This window comes from Canis aureus, chromosome 26 (genome assembly GCF_053574225.1).
Source record: "Canis aureus isolate CA01 chromosome 26, VMU_Caureus_v.1.0, whole genome shotgun sequence".
Lineage (NCBI taxonomy): Eukaryota > Metazoa > Chordata > Mammalia > Carnivora > Canidae > Canis > Canis aureus.
The window spans coordinates 25,048,274-25,065,665 of record NC_135636.1 but is presented as its reverse complement, the minus strand read 5'-3'; the positions used below and the strand labels follow the sequence as shown (position 1 = coordinate 25,065,665).

Below are 17,392 nucleotides of genomic sequence, written 5' to 3'. Positions count from 1 at the left end.
TCTCAGGGATAAATATAATACAAGACAAAATGAGCCAGTTAGGGGCTCACCTCTGTGTACAGGGATGCTTTTTTGTTCGTTTTTGTTTTTGTTGTTGTTGTTGTTGTTGTTGTTTTTTTTTTTTTTAAAGTAGGCTCCAAGCCCAGCATGGAGCCCAACATGGGACTTGAACTCACAAACCCTGAGATCAAGATCTGAGCCACTCAAGCAACCCCATACAGGGTTGTGCTATGCATGATTGAAATATTATAAATGTGTTGCTGTGGGTGACATAATTTTTCAAAATTATAAGAAATTTATTGATAAAGTTGCAAACAACACAAAGTTCAGTCTTTCCTCGGATGACATAGTAGTTACACTCCTGGGAAATTTGGTGTATATTTAAAGCTGTACAAAAAAAATACTCTATATGTCAAATGAGGTAGGGTCTAAGTTCAGGTAGGATCTAAGTTTTTTTAAAATAAAAAACAGGTTTTCAGCTGTGTGAAGTCCTGGGAGGACATGGAGGTGGAGGGACCTTCCTTTGTGGTGTTCAAAGACGGAACACAACTTGGCAAACCTAGTGGTGATGAAGAGTCATGAAACCTAGATCCCCTGCCAACTCTACTTGTGGATGTTCACAAGTCAATGCTGGCGTGCACACATCAGGAGACACAATGGCATTGTTTCCGTGTGCGATAATGACAGAACAGAACAACTCAGGTCTCCATCAACAGAATCACAAATGTGATGTATTGACACAATGGAGTATCACACAGCTGTGAAGATGCATGAATCAGAGCTCCAGGTAGCCAACCTGGATCAATCTTGAATGTTGAGCCAAAAAAGCAAGGTTGGGAATGACGTGTGGAATAACATGCCAAGGCATGGCACCCCTCTCACCCTGCTCCAGGGAACAGTGCTCAAGGCTGCCATCCTCAGGGTGGCAGGATGCGGGAAGCTCCTGCCTATCCCTCCTCGTCCTTGGGCTCTCCGCCTTCTCTGCAGGAGCAAGTGCGGGGGCTCTGGAGGCCCGAGGAGAGCAATGGGGAACAGGCCCATCTCTCATTAGGAGCTGCCATGGAGGCCAGGCCTGGGCAAGCTTGATAGGAGTTTTCTCAGGAAGATGGAGGAGACGGCAAGAACCATGGGTGGGGATGGAAAGAGAGAAAGAAAAGGAGCAGGAAAGAAGAAAACAGAAGAGGAGGGAAGAAACAGATGCTCTGATTCAGGGAGGCCTGGACTACAGCCACTGACCTCCCAAGGTCTGGATTCCGAGGCCCAAGCAGGATGAAACTGTAGTAGGATCTGTGGCCTGGGGCCCACACCCTCTTCTGTGTTTCGTAGGTCATCTTACAGGTATAGGGCTCCACACCCCAAGGCAAGGGAGGGGCTGGACTGGGCAGCTCTGACACCAGTTCCTTCCCCACTCTTTCAGGCTGTCAAGAGCAGGTTTCCCTACTGTGCCCACCAAGGGCCCTGAGTTACCCATGGTTTGTTTTATTTGCCAGGACTGCTCCTGCTTGCACACCCACTGGGCTTGGCACAGTTAATGCCTTACATGCACCAATGCATTTCAGCCTCAAAACTACCTAAGAATGGAGGGATGCTTGGGTGGCTCAGTGGTTGGGCATCTGCCTTCAGCTCAGGGTGTGATCCTGGAGATCCGGGATCGAGTCCCACATCAGGATCCCTGCATGGAGCCTGATTCTCCCTCTCTCTGTGTCTCTTATGAATAAATAAATACAATCTTTAGAAAAAAAATACCTAAGAAGGGAGATGCTAATGTTGTTACCAGTTTATGGAAACCAAGGAAACCAACACACTGTGAGAGGAACAAACTCACCCAAGAGATGATTAGGAGAACTGGAATTTGAATCTGAGTAGATTCCCAAGACTGTGGACTTTACTTCTACCCTCTACACCCCCTCAGATGTTACAGGGGTCTAACATGTGCCAAGCATCTGCTTGGTGCTTACGCTTCCTGTGTCGTGTCAAGCACACTCCTGCTTCAGAGTCTTTGCCCTTGCTGTTCCTTGCGCCTATTACATTCTCCCCTCCAGTTATCGGCAACTCTCTACTCACTCCCTTCAAGTCTCTGCTCACTTTACCTGTGGGGACCCTTCTGACCACCTTAAATAAAATGTATCTCCTCTACCTTGTTCTGGCATGCCCCCCCCCACCGCCAGACTCCTCCTTCAGCCCTATTATTCCTTTAGCATTCACCATCATGTGACATGTTACTTATCTACATTTACTTGCTTGTTGTCTGTCTTCCCCCAGTCGTAGGTATGTTTTGAAAGAGCAGATTTTTCTCTTTATTTCTCAGTACACTAATTAGTGCCTGGCTCCCTGTCACCTTCAGCCACTTTTATGAATGAATGGCAGGGCTACAAGAAGTTAGGCTCCTGCCCTCAGTAAGTTCAAGTTCTAGTGGAGACAATTGGCAATCATGAAGGAAATACACACCCCTTTGTTTCAGGCAGTCATGAGTGCGGTGAAGAACATGTGAGCTGCATGAGGCATGAGAAGGATGGAGATGTCATGGTGGACGGAGCAGCCTGGGCGCCCTCGTGGAGGAGAGAGACTTGGATGAGTTAGAGAATGTGGCATGGCCGAGGCCAAGATGGGTATCAGGTTGGTGTCAGGTGGGCGGGTGGTAGTGGGAGAAGTTATTGGAGAGGGGGCTGGTTTGCAGGGACTACATCAAGCAGGGCCCTGCAAGTCCAGGAGGTTTTGGGGGCAGAGCAGTTTTTCCAGTGGCTCAGTTCCACACTTCCCTGCTGTTAATCTCCCATGGCTACTGTGACAAATGACCACAAACCTGGTGCTTTAGAACAACAGAAATTTATGGTCTCATCGTTCTGAGGCCAGGAGTCTGAAATCCGTATCACTGGGCAGAGTCAAGGTGTCAGTGGGCCTCTGCTCCCTCTGGAGGCTCTGGGGAGAGCTGTCCTGGCTTCTTCCAGCTCCTGGGTGCTCCTGGCATTCTTTAACTTATGGCCACATCACTTCCATCTTTGCCTCTGTGGTCACATTGCTGTCTCCTCCTCAGTGTTCAAACTCCCTCTGTCTCTCCCTCATCAGGATGCTCTCAATTGCATTTAGGGCTCACCCAGATAATCGAGGATAAACTCCCCATCTCAAGATCCTTAATTCCAGCTGCAAAGTCCTTTTCTTTGCCATGTGAGGTCATAGTCACAGGTTCCAGAGATTAGGACGTGGATATCTTCTGGCAGGGGGCCATTATTCTGATGTCTGGTAATTCAACGATTTATGCGACTCTCAGAGTAAACTAACGGCCCCTTTGGCTTATATTTTGCAAGCTGTTTTTCTGTTGTTATAATGAAAACCAGCCAGACCAATGCACTTCCCCCCAGAGTAGGTGCTAGTAAATGTTCACGTGGAAAGCAAAAAGGGAGTTCATAGGTATCGAGGGTACTTGGTGCACACAGCACATATTAAGCCCTGAGTATATGAATTGAATCAGTTTTTATACGATGCAGAAAAGTCCACATTATGATCGTTGTCCACATTATTATCCATGAGAGTCCAAGAGGTGGAGTGACTGATGAGGCAGGAAGGGCACACTGAGAGGGAGTGGATGGAGGCTTCGGAATTGCAGACTAGGTGTGTCACACTTTCCCCTACATTGGGCTGCTCAGCCCCAGCACTATGATGCTTTGGACCAGACAACTCTTTGTTGTGGGGGCTGCCCTGTGTATTACAGGGTGTTTAGCAGCATCCCTGATCCCAACTCACTAGATGGTGATAGCCAGTTAGGACAACCCCCAAGTTGTGACAACTGAAAGTATCTCTAGACATTGCAAAATGTATGCAGGGGGAGAAGCCTCCTCTTCTTCAGAACTACTGCTCTCTATTATACTGCCCTAGTGGAGGTGGTGGTACAAAGAGGTGCTGTTTCAGCTGGGAATTGAACTCAACTGTCAGACAGAGCAAGGAGGCAGCTGCCTCTATGCCACTGAAGTAGACACTGCTGGTTATCTACTGATGTTTGCCCTCTGGTTCTTTTAGTGAAAAATGACAGCTGGCCACACTGCTGCCAGAATAAAGACTACATTTCCCAGTCTTCCTTGCAACTAGGTGTGACTATGCGACCAGATTCCAGCCAATCAGAGGTGATGTGGGCAAATTCTCAGCGATGCTCTTGAAGGAGAGGGTCCTACTTCTCTTCACTGCCTTCTTCCCTAGTCTTGCTGCCTGGCATGACTTGGTAGCAAGATCCAGGAATCTCAGGTCTCAGTATCAAGGAGTCCTCTATTGCCTGGCCTGCTTATGCTTGGTTATCACAAGATAAATTAGTTTTCTTCTGGGTTAAGCCACTGTTATTTAAGAGTTTTGTTAAAGTTGCCCAGCCTGAATTTAACTATTACAGCTACCCAAGCCACCCATAGTAGGGAAGGAAAGAAGGCAGGAAATGGGGAGAGGAGGATGTAAATGGGGGGGCCTGGCCAGTCTGGCTCTGCAAGCTCAGAGATGCGTAGGAAAACCTTCTGGAAAGGACTCTGAGTTGAATCTTGAAGGATGAGAAAATGTGGAGAGGGGCAGAAGGGGGCAGACACTCCAGAAGGGGCTGTGGCAGGAACAAGGATCCTGAGAAGAGGGCTGGGCAAAGCCTTGGAGGAGGAGGAGGGCTTACAGGGGCTGTGAAGGGAGAGCACGGCACATCAGAAGGGAGTTCAGTCAGTGCCCAGTGGGGGACTTCACCAGGTGAGTGGAAACCAGGTATGTGGATCCCGGAGTTTGGCATGAGTCCTGGGGAGCCTCTGGAGGTTGAGATCAGAGGCAGAGAAATGGTTGGGGAGCCTTGGCCTCCCTCTGATTCAGAGGACCCACTCTGGGGCCGACCCCTCACCCACGCCCCATGCCCCATGCCCCATTCCCCATGCTCCATGCCCCATGCCCCAAGCTAATGTGGGCCCAGTTTTGCTGGGCCTGGAGTCTTGACGTCTTCTTGCCATGGTCTCCTCTGGCAGGCAACCAGGACCAGCAGGAGTGCAGCCAGGGTTGTTGCCTTCAGCCCCAGGACCAGAGATGTGAACACAGACAGGAGGTCTGGAGGACGCAGGGGAGAACTCAGGAAGGACCCTGGGTGATTCCCCAATAGTCCAGACCTCAGTGTCCCCACAGGGAAGTCTGGCCCCAGCTGCCGGGCCACATTCTTTGTACACTGAGAGAGGAGACCAAAGACCCCTCCCTCTATCCTGGGCCTAAAGAGGCTTTGCCCAATATCCTACCCATAAGTTTAGTCATCTTGGCAGCATTCTTGACCTCTGATAGTAATAAAAAACTGTGTTCATTTATTGGCTGTTCAGCATCTCTGCCCCAGACCTTGAGCTAAGCACTTCCTAATTGCCTAACATAACCCTTAAACTTATCTTGCAAGGTAGGATAATAATGCAATTGGTACAGATGAGGAGGCAGACTCAGAGTGGGAAAATGATTTTCTCAGGGACATATATGTTAGAGAAGTGATGGGACCAGGTGTTACAGCTCCCAAGAATGGCAGGAACAGGGCTGAGCCACAGGGAGCATCTGAGGTCGCTACCCTAAGTCTCACCCCCAGCCCCGCCTCAGTCACAAGGGGCCCTTGTGATGTGATGTGATGTGATATGCACAGTTCTGGGCATTTGGCACATGTGATCTCATTAGATCTACATGCCACCTTGAGTGGTAGGCTCTCTGATTCTTATTGCTTCTCCCCACTAGTTTCGCAGAGTAGGACTATAAAAATTCAAGGAGCGAGGCAAATTGCCACAATCACACAGCTAGAAAGGGGCTCAATACAGGATGCCTGGCTACAAAGCCATGTTCTCCAGTACCGTGATGTACAGTTTCACGGTGTATCCTTGCACTGGACTTCAGGGAGCTCACTACTTCTCAGGCAAGACTGCCTACTGAATAGTTAGCACTGGCTGTTAGAGAGTCCCTTCTTTAAATGAGCTTCAACATGGTTCTCTGGATTCCTGGTTCTGCAGTCAAGATGAAGTCTTGGGGACTTTCTTGGTGACAGGTGGCCTTTGGAGTCAGGGACTGCTCCCTTCCCATGGCCCACGTCATGTTTGGCCACCCTTGCCTTGGGGACTGGTTACCTTCCCAGGACGTAGGTACACTCACCTGATGGAAATATCCCGGCGACATGTTCATTGGTGAGTTCTGTCTCTTGGGGAGAAGGGGGCTTTGCTGCAAGGAAGAGAGATAGTCACACATTTCCCTTTTCTTTCTGTCCTGCCATCTCCTGAGCCCCTGCGCTAGGACCAGGAGTCATCAAGATGAGTCTATCTGGGATGGGGGCTAGAAGTCAAACCCTGCTACTGTGAGGGACTAGTTAGACGTGTGGGAGCATCTCTGGTGTAGAGACAATGTCTGGTTCATTGCAGTATCTACACACCTAATACAGTGCAGGACAATAAACAGGCACTTAACAGATGTTGTTAAATCATTAATGGTCTATACAAAGTTTTGTGGAGCCCAGAATGGGGAGAAATTAATTCTGCCTGGGAGAAACAAAAGGTTTCACAGAGGAGGGGCTATTTGTGGTAGGCCTTGAATGATGAGTAGGAGTTCTTCAGAGAGAAGAAGAAAGAATTCCAGACAGCGGAACAACTTTTGTAAAGGTTGGAGGCTGAGAACAGCTGGCTTATTTGGGACATGATGGAAAGTTCGTTGTAGGCCACGTTCCTCTTACCCCCAATGCCTCCCCCTTCCCTCATCCCCTCACCACCTGTCTCACCTTTTACTCTCAGTCTGGTGCCCATTCCAGACAGGTATTGTCTGTTGAATTTCCTATGAAACTTGACACAGTAGTAGGTGCCCTCATGTTCAGTGGAGACGCCTTGCAGCAGAATGCTAAAATCCCTCCTGGAGGCCTGGACTGCTGTCACATTAGGATGGGAGATGCCTTCAAAGTTGTAAATGGCCTCCCGGCTCAGACCAGTTCCCCGAAACCACCTGATGGCACCTGGGGGACCATCTCCAAGCACTGTGCAGTTCAGGAATACATTGTCTCCGATGGTTGCCAATACCAATTCCTGGGGCTGAATGATCCAGAGGTCTGGCTCTGGGTCCCCGGCTTCTGAAGTCAAAGAGAGGGGCCTTGTGGTATTCTGTTTCCTCCTCCACTGTCTGCTCATTACCTCCCTCATATCTTCCCTCCCTCCCCTTTCCCTGATTTCTCTACTCAGTAACTCCCTCTGCATCCCCCCATTACTCTCAGGTTGATTCATTCAGTAAAGAAATTTCTAGTACCTACTATGTGCTGATGTTTAAGATTGAGAAAAATGAAGCTTAGCAAGACATACAGATGTCCTGCTAGGAAAGTTCTCAGTCTGGTGGTAGATAGAGATGGCCCAGAAAATCCTCCTGAGCTTGAAAACCCAGAGGACTGTAGGACCAAGAGAAGGTACCTGTCACAGCTTGGAAGGAGTCTGAGAAACCTTTATGACATGCTTGCATCAAGTTAAAAATTAACCCTTCCCTCTGCCCCCAGCCACCTTACACAGACATTCTGTCAACAGTCTACATGGTGTTCTGTAGACTGTTCTTCTATTTCATCACCCGAATGACCCTCCAAGTAGGAATTATGTCACCTATCCTACAAGTTAAGCACTTGAACTGTGTAGAGCTGAAGTGATCAATTTAACACACTCTTCTCGAATGGCAGGATCAGGATTTGAGTGCCCAGGTCACCGCTGCCGGGCTTACAGATAGCATGACTTATTATATGGGGAGTGAGGTCGATGAAAGGATCAGCCCTAGCTCTTGAGTCCTCTGGTAGTATGGTACATCCCTGCTCCTGCCGTGGCCTCACTGTGGCAAGGCACACATCACGGTCTCTCCCTTTGAGCTTAGCCAAGTGACTTGCTTTAGCCAATGGGCTGTTAGTAGACATTACGTGGTTAGAAGCTAGAAATGTGCCTGAGGCTTTGGGACTTGTTCTCTTTGCTCCTGCCATCTCCACGACACAGATGTACCCTAGGTAGCTGCAATGAGACGTGGCCCTGGAACAAGGCATGTGGAGCAGAACCACTCCAGCTGTCTGTACATGTGTGATGGGACACACTTATTTTGTGTGCCACTGGGATTTGTGTGTACGGCATGGTTGTGGTTAAAGGCGGCTGATGCAGGGACACAGATCAGAGCCAGGTGCTAAGACCCGCAGAGCCCTGATACTCACCCTTCACAAACACTGAGGTGCCCTCCTGCAGTGTCTTTTCTGAGTTCTCATTCTTGTTACCAAACCACACACAGTGGTAGGTTCCAGCATGCCTGCTGGTGACATTGTAGATATAGATGGAATAGTCACAATTAAGTGGCTCCAATGTCCTTTGGATCAATGGCATGACTCCAGGAAAGAAGCCGTGTTTGAAGTTATAAATCTCCTCCTTGTCCTGATGGCTCACCTTGACCCATTTAATCGTGTCATCAGTGCAGGAGCCATCCACTGTACACCGAAGTAGGAGTGTGTTACCTTCTGCCACCAGCATACGACCCTCAGGCTGTAGCACCTGCCATTTACTCCCATAGCTCGGCTCAGAGGCTCCTACAACAGAGGAAGAAAGGATTTGTGCTTAGCAGGAAGGAACTGGAGCCTTAAGAGGTGAGCTTAACCCAACCTAGTCATTGGCTGGCCAAGAACAATTACAACACTGGAGGGATGTTGCTGGGAGAGGGAAGTGCAAAAGATGGGGAGGTTGGCTGAAGAGGCAGGACAGAACTATTGAATGGAGAACTTACAAATAATAAGTGGCACTTAAGTGCTCACCATGTCCCAAGCCCTGTGTGGCTTACCACATCTATTCTTGCCAACACTCCTGTGACGTGGGCAGCATTATTCCTATCTTCACAGAAGACCCTGACAGCCCAGATGATTAGGTAAGTTTCCCAGGATCACTATTTATGGGCTGAATTGTGTCTCCCTGGCCAAATTCATATGTTGGGGTCCTAACCCCCAGTACCTCTGAATGTGGCTTCATTTGGAGATAGGGTTGTTAAAGAGGAAATTAAGTTAAAATTAGAGGATGAGGGTGGACCCTAATCCAATATGACTGGTGTCCTTAGAAGAAGAGTAGATTAGGACACAGATACACAAAGAGGGAGGCCCACATGGAGGTATAGGGAGAGGATGGTCATCTGTAAGCTAAGAAGAGAAGCCTCAGAAGAAACCAACCCTGCTGATACCTAGACTTCCAGTCTCCAGAAGTATGAGAAAATACATTTAAACCACCAGTCTGTTATGGCCACCCAAACTAATACCTCATCCAATAAGAATGTGACAGTCTGTTTCTGGAGCCCCTGCTCTCAGCTCTCAGCTCACAAATGTATCACACAAAGTGTGTGCACGGTGGTGTTTAGTGTAAACATCCTCCTTGTTTCCTGTGGATTCTTTTTAAAATTAATGAATTTTTAAAAATTTTAAAGTAATTTCTGTGCCTAACATGGGACTTGAACTCACAACATTGAGAACAAGAGTCATATGCTCTACCAACTGAGTCGGCCAGATGCCCCTTGCCCCACCCCCGTGAATTCTTTTCTTAAAAAAAACTACTTTATTGAGGTATTATTTACATACAGTAAATACCAGAAATTTTATGTCCTGTATGCAGTTCTATAACTTTAAAAATTTTTTAAAAAATATTTATCTATTTGAGAGAGAGACACAGAATTACTCATGAGAGAGACCATGTGCAGAGAGGAAAGGGATAAATAGACTCCCTGTGGAACAGGGAGCCAGACATGGGGCTCGATCCCAGGACTCTGGGATCATGACCTGAGCTGAAGGCAGACGCTTAACTGACTGAGCCACCCAGGCACCTCAAAACATTTTTTAATTTGAAGTAGAGTTGAATATAACATTATATTATTTTCAGGTGTCTTGTGTGAATTCTTTGCCAAACTGCAATGCTTGGGGGATCCCTGGGTGGCTCAGTGGTTTAGCGCCTGCCTTAGGCACAGGACGTGATCCTGGAGTCCCGGGGTCGAGTCCCACATCAGGATCCCTGCATGGAGCCTGCTTCTCTCTCTGCCTCTCTCTTTCTCTGTGTCTCTCATGAATAAATAAATAAAATCTTTAAAAAAAAAACTGCAATGCTTGTTGGTGTGTAGGGAAGTGGGTCTATTTTGGTTGTTGAACTGCTGAGTTGGGCCTTAAAACAGGCACAGAGAAAGAGGACCAAGGCCTCTCATGCAAGTTCTTTCATACCTGGGTAATAAACATCATCTCAGGTGTTCCCCTCAAGAACTCCCTGAGGCATGAGTTATTACCTCCATTTTTGAGATGAGGAAACCTAATGGGGAAGAAACATGAGGGGACCAAGGCATTCCATTAGCAGTATGACTGAGGATCTGGACTCAGATCAGGTGACTTAAGTTTCTTTTTCTTTTCTTTTCTTTTTTTTTTTTTAAGATTTAAAAAATGTATTTATGAGAGAGAGAGTCAGAGACACAGGCAGAGGGAGAAGCAGGCTCCATGCAGGGAGCCCGACATGGGACTCCATCCCAGGTCTCCAGGAACATGCCCTGGGCTGAAGGCAGCACTAAACCGCTAAGCCACCCAGGCTGCCTATGACTTAAGGTTCTAATCAATACAGGTCATCAGCTTTGTGTCCCGACTGTCCCCTGGTGTATGTGACCATCAGGCCTGGTGAATGACTTGGTCTCACTCCAAGATATAGGTTTGCAGGAAATCATGATGTTTCTCAGTTGAAAGTGAGGTAGGGGAGTAGGGATGTGAGGCAGACATTTCCTGGGGTGGGGGTGGGGGAATGTGGAATTCTAAATTCCTCTTCTGCCTGCTAGGCTTGTGCTGCTAGCCTCTACAAGAACTGTCTCACAGTTGTGATTAAGTGATACCTCATGCTCAGTCCTAGGGATTGCTTTTGTCCTTGGTGTCTTAAGTTCTGAGCAGTTTGGCAGCATCCACCCTCAAATACCATAATGTGAGCAAGTCAGATCTAGATCTATTCTCTCTAATCCTTTATGGCGGTCTGTTCCCTGGTCTCAGTAGTTTCCTTGCACCTTGTGCACGTGCACTGAGTGGTGCCCTCCACTCAGCACAGGGCTGAGAATAGTGCCTGTCCTCACCAGCCAAACTGGAAAACCTCATGATTGATTGACAGAGCAATGGGTAGAAAGGACAGAAGAGATTACTCAGAAAGAAGTGCTCTGGTCTCATCTAGCAAATCTGAAAAGCAAGGTCCTGAAATGATAAAAACAAACAATATTCCATTGTGAGGCTTTAAGAACATGTTTAAGTGAAGCTCTGACAGCAACCAAAGACTGGAAGGGGGAAACACTAGGATACTTTCAAAAGTTTCCTATACTGTATGCTGAATGGTATGCTGTTACTTAAAGGTAGATGGCAATCAATTACAGATGTATACTATAAACTTTATACCACTAAATGACAAAATAGTTACAGCTAATAAGCCAATGAAAGAGATGAAATAGCATTATAAAAATATTCAACAATCAAAAGAAGACAGAAAAAGAGTAAAAAGGGAACAAAGAACAAATTGGACAAATAGGAAGGTAGTAATATCTAAATCTGATCCTATAAAAAGTCACTTTGAATGTAAATGTTCTAAATACATATGTAAAAGTTAGAGATTGTTGGATTGGATAAAAAAGTAAGACCTAACTATCTGTTGCCTATAAAAATGCATTTTAAATATTAAAGGTGCACATATGTTAAAAGGAAAATGATGGAAAAAGCTATAGCATATGGACACTAATCAAAGGAAAGCTGGAGTGGCTATATTAGTATCAGGTAAAGTAGATTTTAGAGCAAAGAATATCTCTAGGAGTAAAGAATGTTGCTTCATAATGATAAAGGAGCAAATTAATCAAGAAGATACACAAATCCCAAACATTTGTGCAACAGATAATAGGACTTCAAAGTATATGAAGCAAACTCCAGTAAAATGTTAGGGGGAACCAGACAAATACACAGCTATGCTCTGAGATTTCAATATCCTTCTTTTCATAGTTGATAGAACATGTAGGCAGAAAGTCAGAAAGAATACAGAAGACTTGAAAAGCACTATCAACTAACTTAGCCTAATTGATATTTATAGAACACTATGCCCCCAAATAGCAGGATATACAGTTCTTTTCAAATGCACAAAGAACATTTGCAAAGATAGAGCATATTCTGAGTCATAAAAATAGTCTCAACAAGTTTAAAATAATTCAAGCATAATCTTTGACCACAGTGGAATTAAATTAGAATCAATAGCAGACAGATGCCCAGGAAACCCTGAGATAATTCACAAGCTAAATAACACACTTTCCAATAACACATGAGTTAAAGACAAAATAAAAGGGAAATTAGAAAGTATTTTGATCCGGGGATCCCTGGGTGGCTTAGCAGTTTGGCGCCTGCCTTCAGCCTGAGGCATGATCCTGGAGTCCTGGGATTGAGTCCCGGGATCAAGTCCCGCATTGGGCTCTCTGCATAGAGCCTGCTTCTCCCTCTGCCTGTGTCTCTGCCTCTCTTTCTCTCTGTGTCTCTCATGAATAAATAAATAAAATCTTAAAAAAAGTATTTTGATCCAAATGAAAATGAAAACAATAATAAAATTTGTGGAATGTATAGGGAAATTTATAGCATTATATGACTATATTAGGAAAGAAGAAAGGACTTAAATGAATGGCCTTAGTCACTACTTTAAGAAACAAGGAGGGGCTCCTAGTTGGTTCAGTTGGTTGGGCATCCATCCTCCATCCAGCTCTCAATTTGGGCTTGGGTTGTGATCTCAAGGTTCTGGGGATGAACTCTGTGTTGGTCTCTGTGCTCAGTGTGGAGCCTGCTTGGGATTCTTTCTGTTCCTTTCCCTCTGCTCCTCCCTCACTGCTCCTGCTCTTTGTTTCTAAAAAAAAAAATAATAAAAAAGAAGAAATAAGGAAAAAAGAGGAAATTAAACCCAAAGTAAGAAGAAGAAAGGAAACCACAAATATCTGAGTGAAAAGCAACAAAGTAAAAAAATGGAAAACAACAGAGAAAAATCAGTAAGAATGAAATCTTTGAGAAGATCATTATAATTGATAAATCTATAGCTATAGTGAAAGAGAGAGGGTGAAAGAGAGAGAGAGAGAGAGAGAGAGAGAGAGATATGGCCAGTCAGGAATGAGAGAGGTGGCAGCAGTACAGACTTTACAGATATTAAAGAACTATGGGAATAAGGGAATACTATGAAAAGTTCATGGCTATATATACTGACAAAGGGACAAATTCCTTGAAAAACACAAATGGTTACCAAAGCTCCGTCAAGAAAAAATAGATAACCTAAGTAGCCCTATTATCTAATTAAAACATTTAACCTGTATTAAAAACTTTCCCACAAAGAAAACTGCAAGCCCAGAGGGCCTCACTAGTGAATTCTGCCATACATTTAGATACAACAACAAAATCACAATCCATAAAAGAACAAATTAATAAATTGGATTTTATGAAAACTAAGCATTTTTGCTGTTCAAAAGACATTTGTAAGAGAATAAAAAAGACAACCTACAGAGTTGGAGAAAATCTTTGCAAAAGATAAAAGATTTGTAACCAGAATATATTAAAAACTCTCAAAACTCAATAATAAGAAAAACAGTTTAAAAATGGGAGTCGAAAAATAAATGGGAGTCGAGGGGCACCCAGGTGACTCAGTTGGTTGGGTGTCTGACTCCTGATTTTGGCTTGGGTCATGATCTTGGGATCTTGGGATGGGGCCAAACAGAGGCTCTGTACTAGGTGTGGAGCCTGCTTGGGGTTCTCTTGCCCTCCCTCTCTTTCTGCCCACCCTCCACCTTCATGTGCCCACGTGTGTGCACACTCTCTCTCTTTCTAAAATAAATAAATAAATCTTTAAAAAAAATGAGAGTTGAAGAGACACTTGACCAAAAAGGATGCACATGAAAGAAGTCCAGCAACATTACACATTAGGCAAGTGAAATTAAAACCACAATGAGCTATTACTACACACCTGTGGGAATGACTAAAATTAAAAAGATTGACCATACCAGGTGTTGGCGAACATATAGAAGAAATATCTTCATACGTTGCTGATGAGAATGCAAAATGGTACAACCTTGGAAAACAGTTTGGAAGTGTCTTTTTTTAATAAATTTATTTTTTATTGGTGTTCAATTTGCCAACATATAGAATAACACCCAGTGCTCATCCTGTCAAGTATCCACCTCAGTGCCTGTCACCCAGTCACCCCCACCCCCCACCCACCTCCCCTTCTACCACCCCTAGTTCGTTTCCCAGAGTTAGGAGTCTCTCATGTTCTGTCTCCCTCTCTGATATTTCCCACTCATTTTTTTCTCCTTTCCCCTTTATTCCCTTTCACTATTTTTTATATTCCCCAAATGAATGAGACCATATAATGTTTGTCCTTCTCCAATTGACTTATTTCACTCAGCATAATACCCTCCAGTTCCATCCACGTCGAAGCAAATGGTGACTATTTGTCATTTCTAATGGCTCAGTAATATTCCATTGTATACATAGACCACAGCTTCTTTATCCATTCATCTCTCGATGGACACCGAGGCTCCTTCCACAGTTTGGCTATTGTGGACATTGCTGCTATAAACATCAGGGTGCAGGTGTCCCGGCGTTTCACTGCATCTGTATTTTTGGGGTAAATCCCCAGCAGTGCAATTGCTGGGTCGTAGGGCAGGTCTATTTTTAACTCTTTGAGGAACCTCCACACAGTTTTCCAGAGTAGCTGCACCAGCTCACATTCCCACCAACAGTGCAAGAAGTTCCCCTTTCAGTTTGGAGGTGTCTTAAAAGTTCAACACATAGGTATCATATGATCCAGTCATGTTGTTAAGCATTTTCCCAAGAGAAATGAAAGCATAAGTCCATATAAAGACTTGTATGTGAGCATCTATAAATGCTTTATTTGTGACAGTCCCAAATTGCAAGCCTGCCAAATGTCTGGTTTGAATGGAAAAACAAGCTGTGGCTTATCCATACAGAGGGTAGAAATGAAAAGACATGCATGAACTATTAATATGTGCAACAACATGAATTAAGGTCAAAATAGTTATGCCGAGGAAAAGAAATCTGACAAAAAGGAGTACATACTGCATGATCTTGTATCAAGTTTTAGAAAATGCAAACTAGTCTATAATGACAGAAAGCAGATAAGTGGTTGCCTGGAGAGGAGGAGAAGTGGAAAGGATGAATCACAAGGAAAGTTTTGTGGGTCTTGGGTATATTCATTATACTGATTTTGGTGATGAGTACACAGGAGTGAAAGTATATCTAAAACCCAACAAAATTTACGAAAGTGTACATGTTAAATATGTGTCATTTGTTGTATGTCAATTGTACCCCAATGAAAGGAAGCCCTGTTCCACTCACCTCTTCCTGCTGTCCCCTTCTTGGTTCTCCCTCTGTGTCATCCCATGGACTTTGGGAAATGTCCTGGGTACCTTGTCTTCAGGGCTGGAGAAGCCCCTTGCCCACAGCCCTGGGGTTCCTTCCCACCTATTTTCTGCCCTGCCTTACTTGGTCTGTGATGAGGGGTTCCATTTTGGAAGCCTGGTATAAAACCCATATTTTTCAAAAATATTTGATCCTGGGTAGTTTATGCATGTGACTTTCTAGCCTAAAATGCAGTGGATACTCAAGAGTATTTGTGGAATAAGCAATAGGAATTACAATTCACATTTTCCAATCAGGGAAACCAGTTCAGAGAAGCGAAGCGGTGCCCCAAATCACAGCCGGGGAATGAAGGAGTAGCCAGGTCTGGCCCCAGATCTGAGCCCACCAGGGCCCCTCTGGGAGGTGACCATTCTGGAGGACCCAAGGTGAGATGAGCAGGATCTGGGTCTCAACAGGAGCTGGGACAGTGGCCCAGATAGACGGGAGATGGAATGAGCCTGCTAAAAGCCCAGCATCCTGCCTGCTGGATCAGAGGTACTTGGGTTCAGAGGTTGAGCTGAACCCAGGTGCCCCAGGACTCAGGAGCTAAATCAGCCTGATCCTGACTTAGAGAAGACACAGGTAGGATAATAACAGCCAACAGTTACTAAATCTGTATATGTGCCAGGTGCTTAGAGGTATGATCTCATTGGATCCTCCAAATAAAGTCACGAAGTAGGTCCCATGATTAACCCCATTTTACAGACAGGGAAACTGAGGCTCAGAGAGAAGTTTCTTGAAGCAATCCGTGGTGAGGTTGAGCCCAAATTTCTCAGGCTGAGCCCATGCTGGTTTATGGATGTTCAGTTTGTGTGGCCACACAGGGCCTCATGCTTGTGTTAATGCTCAGCTGTTGCTGTCTTAAAGTTCTCAATACTTTTTGAACCTGTGTTTATATTTTGCACTGGGCCCAGCAAATTATGTCACTGATCCTGGGCTGAGCATCACCATTCTTATTTATATTTATTTAGTTAATAAGTGTTTTTTTAAAACAGATTTTATCTATTGAGAAAGAGCAGGAGAGATCGAGAGAGCACGAGCTTGAGGAGAGGGGCAGAGGGAGAGGGAGAAGTAGACTCCCTGCTGAGCAGGGTGCCCGATTTGAGGTTCCATCCTAGGACCTTAAGATCATGATCTGAGCCAAAGGCAGACGCTTAACTGACTGAGCCACCCAGGTGCCCTGAGCCTCCCCATTTTTACACTTAATATTCACAGCACCTCATTAGCAGCCCTCTTTGTGGAAGAGGACAGTGATGTGGCATGTGACATGGGCACATGGGATTTGGAGCCAGAGCCCATTCAGTGAGAGCCCAGAGCCTGGGAACTTAACTTCACTGTGCTGCCTCCCAAGAAGTCCTCCTTTTTTGGACACTGGATCTGCACTCTGCTGGGATCAGGAGATCTCTCAGCTCCCCATTCCCATTCCCTCTTGGTGGGGTCGAGCCCCTCTAGGCATGCCAGAGACCCTGGTGGCCCTCTCTGGGACAAGCCAGGGCAGGGTCCTGTTCTGTCCCAGATCCCACTCACCAAAGAAGACCAGGAGCAGCATCAGCAGCCAGGAGCAGGGAAGACAGTGGGCCAGATGCGTAGGGGTGGTCATGGCAAGGGGCACAAGTTTCTCCTGCATTCCCAAAGTTGGCCACCGTTCTTCGATTTGGTGGGTGTTAGAGCCTGAAATGGGACCCGTGGGCAAGGTTGTTTCTGCTTCTTGTGGCCAAGGCTGCTTGGGGAAGTGTTTTTACTACACTAAGACAGGGCTGCTGGTGCAAGAGGAAGGAGAAGTTTAGAGGGTTTCCGGGTTCTTTTTTTTTTAATGATTTATTTTTTAAAAGATTTTATTTATTTATACATGACAGACACACAGAGAGAGGCAGAGACACAGGCAGAGGAAGAAGCAGGCTCCACGCAGGGACCCCGACATGGGACTTGATCCAGGGTCTCCAGGATCACACCCCAGGGCTAAAG

General features: G+C 45.6%; 1 protein-coding gene and 1 long non-coding RNA gene across 5 annotated transcripts in view; one reads left to right on the top strand and one right to left on the bottom strand.

Annotated features, from left to right (window-relative positions):
• Positions 1-2,807: 2,807 nt before the first annotated feature.
• Positions 2,808-17,174, bottom strand: SIRPB2 (signal regulatory protein beta 2). Of its 3 annotated transcripts, none has more exons than XM_077872513.1 (5): positions 16,955-17,174; positions 8,177-8,542; positions 6,734-7,075; positions 6,118-6,183; positions 2,808-4,766 (listed from the first exon to the last, which is right to left on the bottom strand). In XM_077872513.1, exons 1-5 carry the CDS (start codon positions 17,052-17,054, stop codon positions 4,684-4,686), a joined length of 957 nt encoding a protein of 318 aa, XP_077728639.1. In that variant the 5' UTR covers positions 17,055-17,174; the 3' UTR covers positions 2,808-4,683. The 3 variants fall into 3 exon arrangements, with proteins under 3 accessions (XP_077728639.1, XP_077728638.1, XP_077728636.1); XM_077872512.1 differs by having other exon boundaries at positions 2,808-5,055; positions 6,734-7,072; XM_077872510.1 differs by having other exon boundaries at positions 2,808-5,055; positions 16,955-17,173.
• The window catches only part of LOC144298092 (uncharacterized), a 38,072-nt gene continuing 26,325 nt past the window's right edge, over positions 5,646-17,392 (top strand). The window contains exons 1-3 of one of the 2 annotated variants that reach the window (XR_013365080.1): positions 5,646-6,149; positions 8,429-8,599; positions 8,829-10,354. This is a non-coding gene — a long non-coding RNA (uncharacterized LOC144298092). Of the gene's footprint in view, positions 6,150-8,428; positions 8,600-8,828; positions 10,355-17,392 lie in introns of those variants that run through there. The other variant, XR_013365081.1, reaches the window with a different exon arrangement.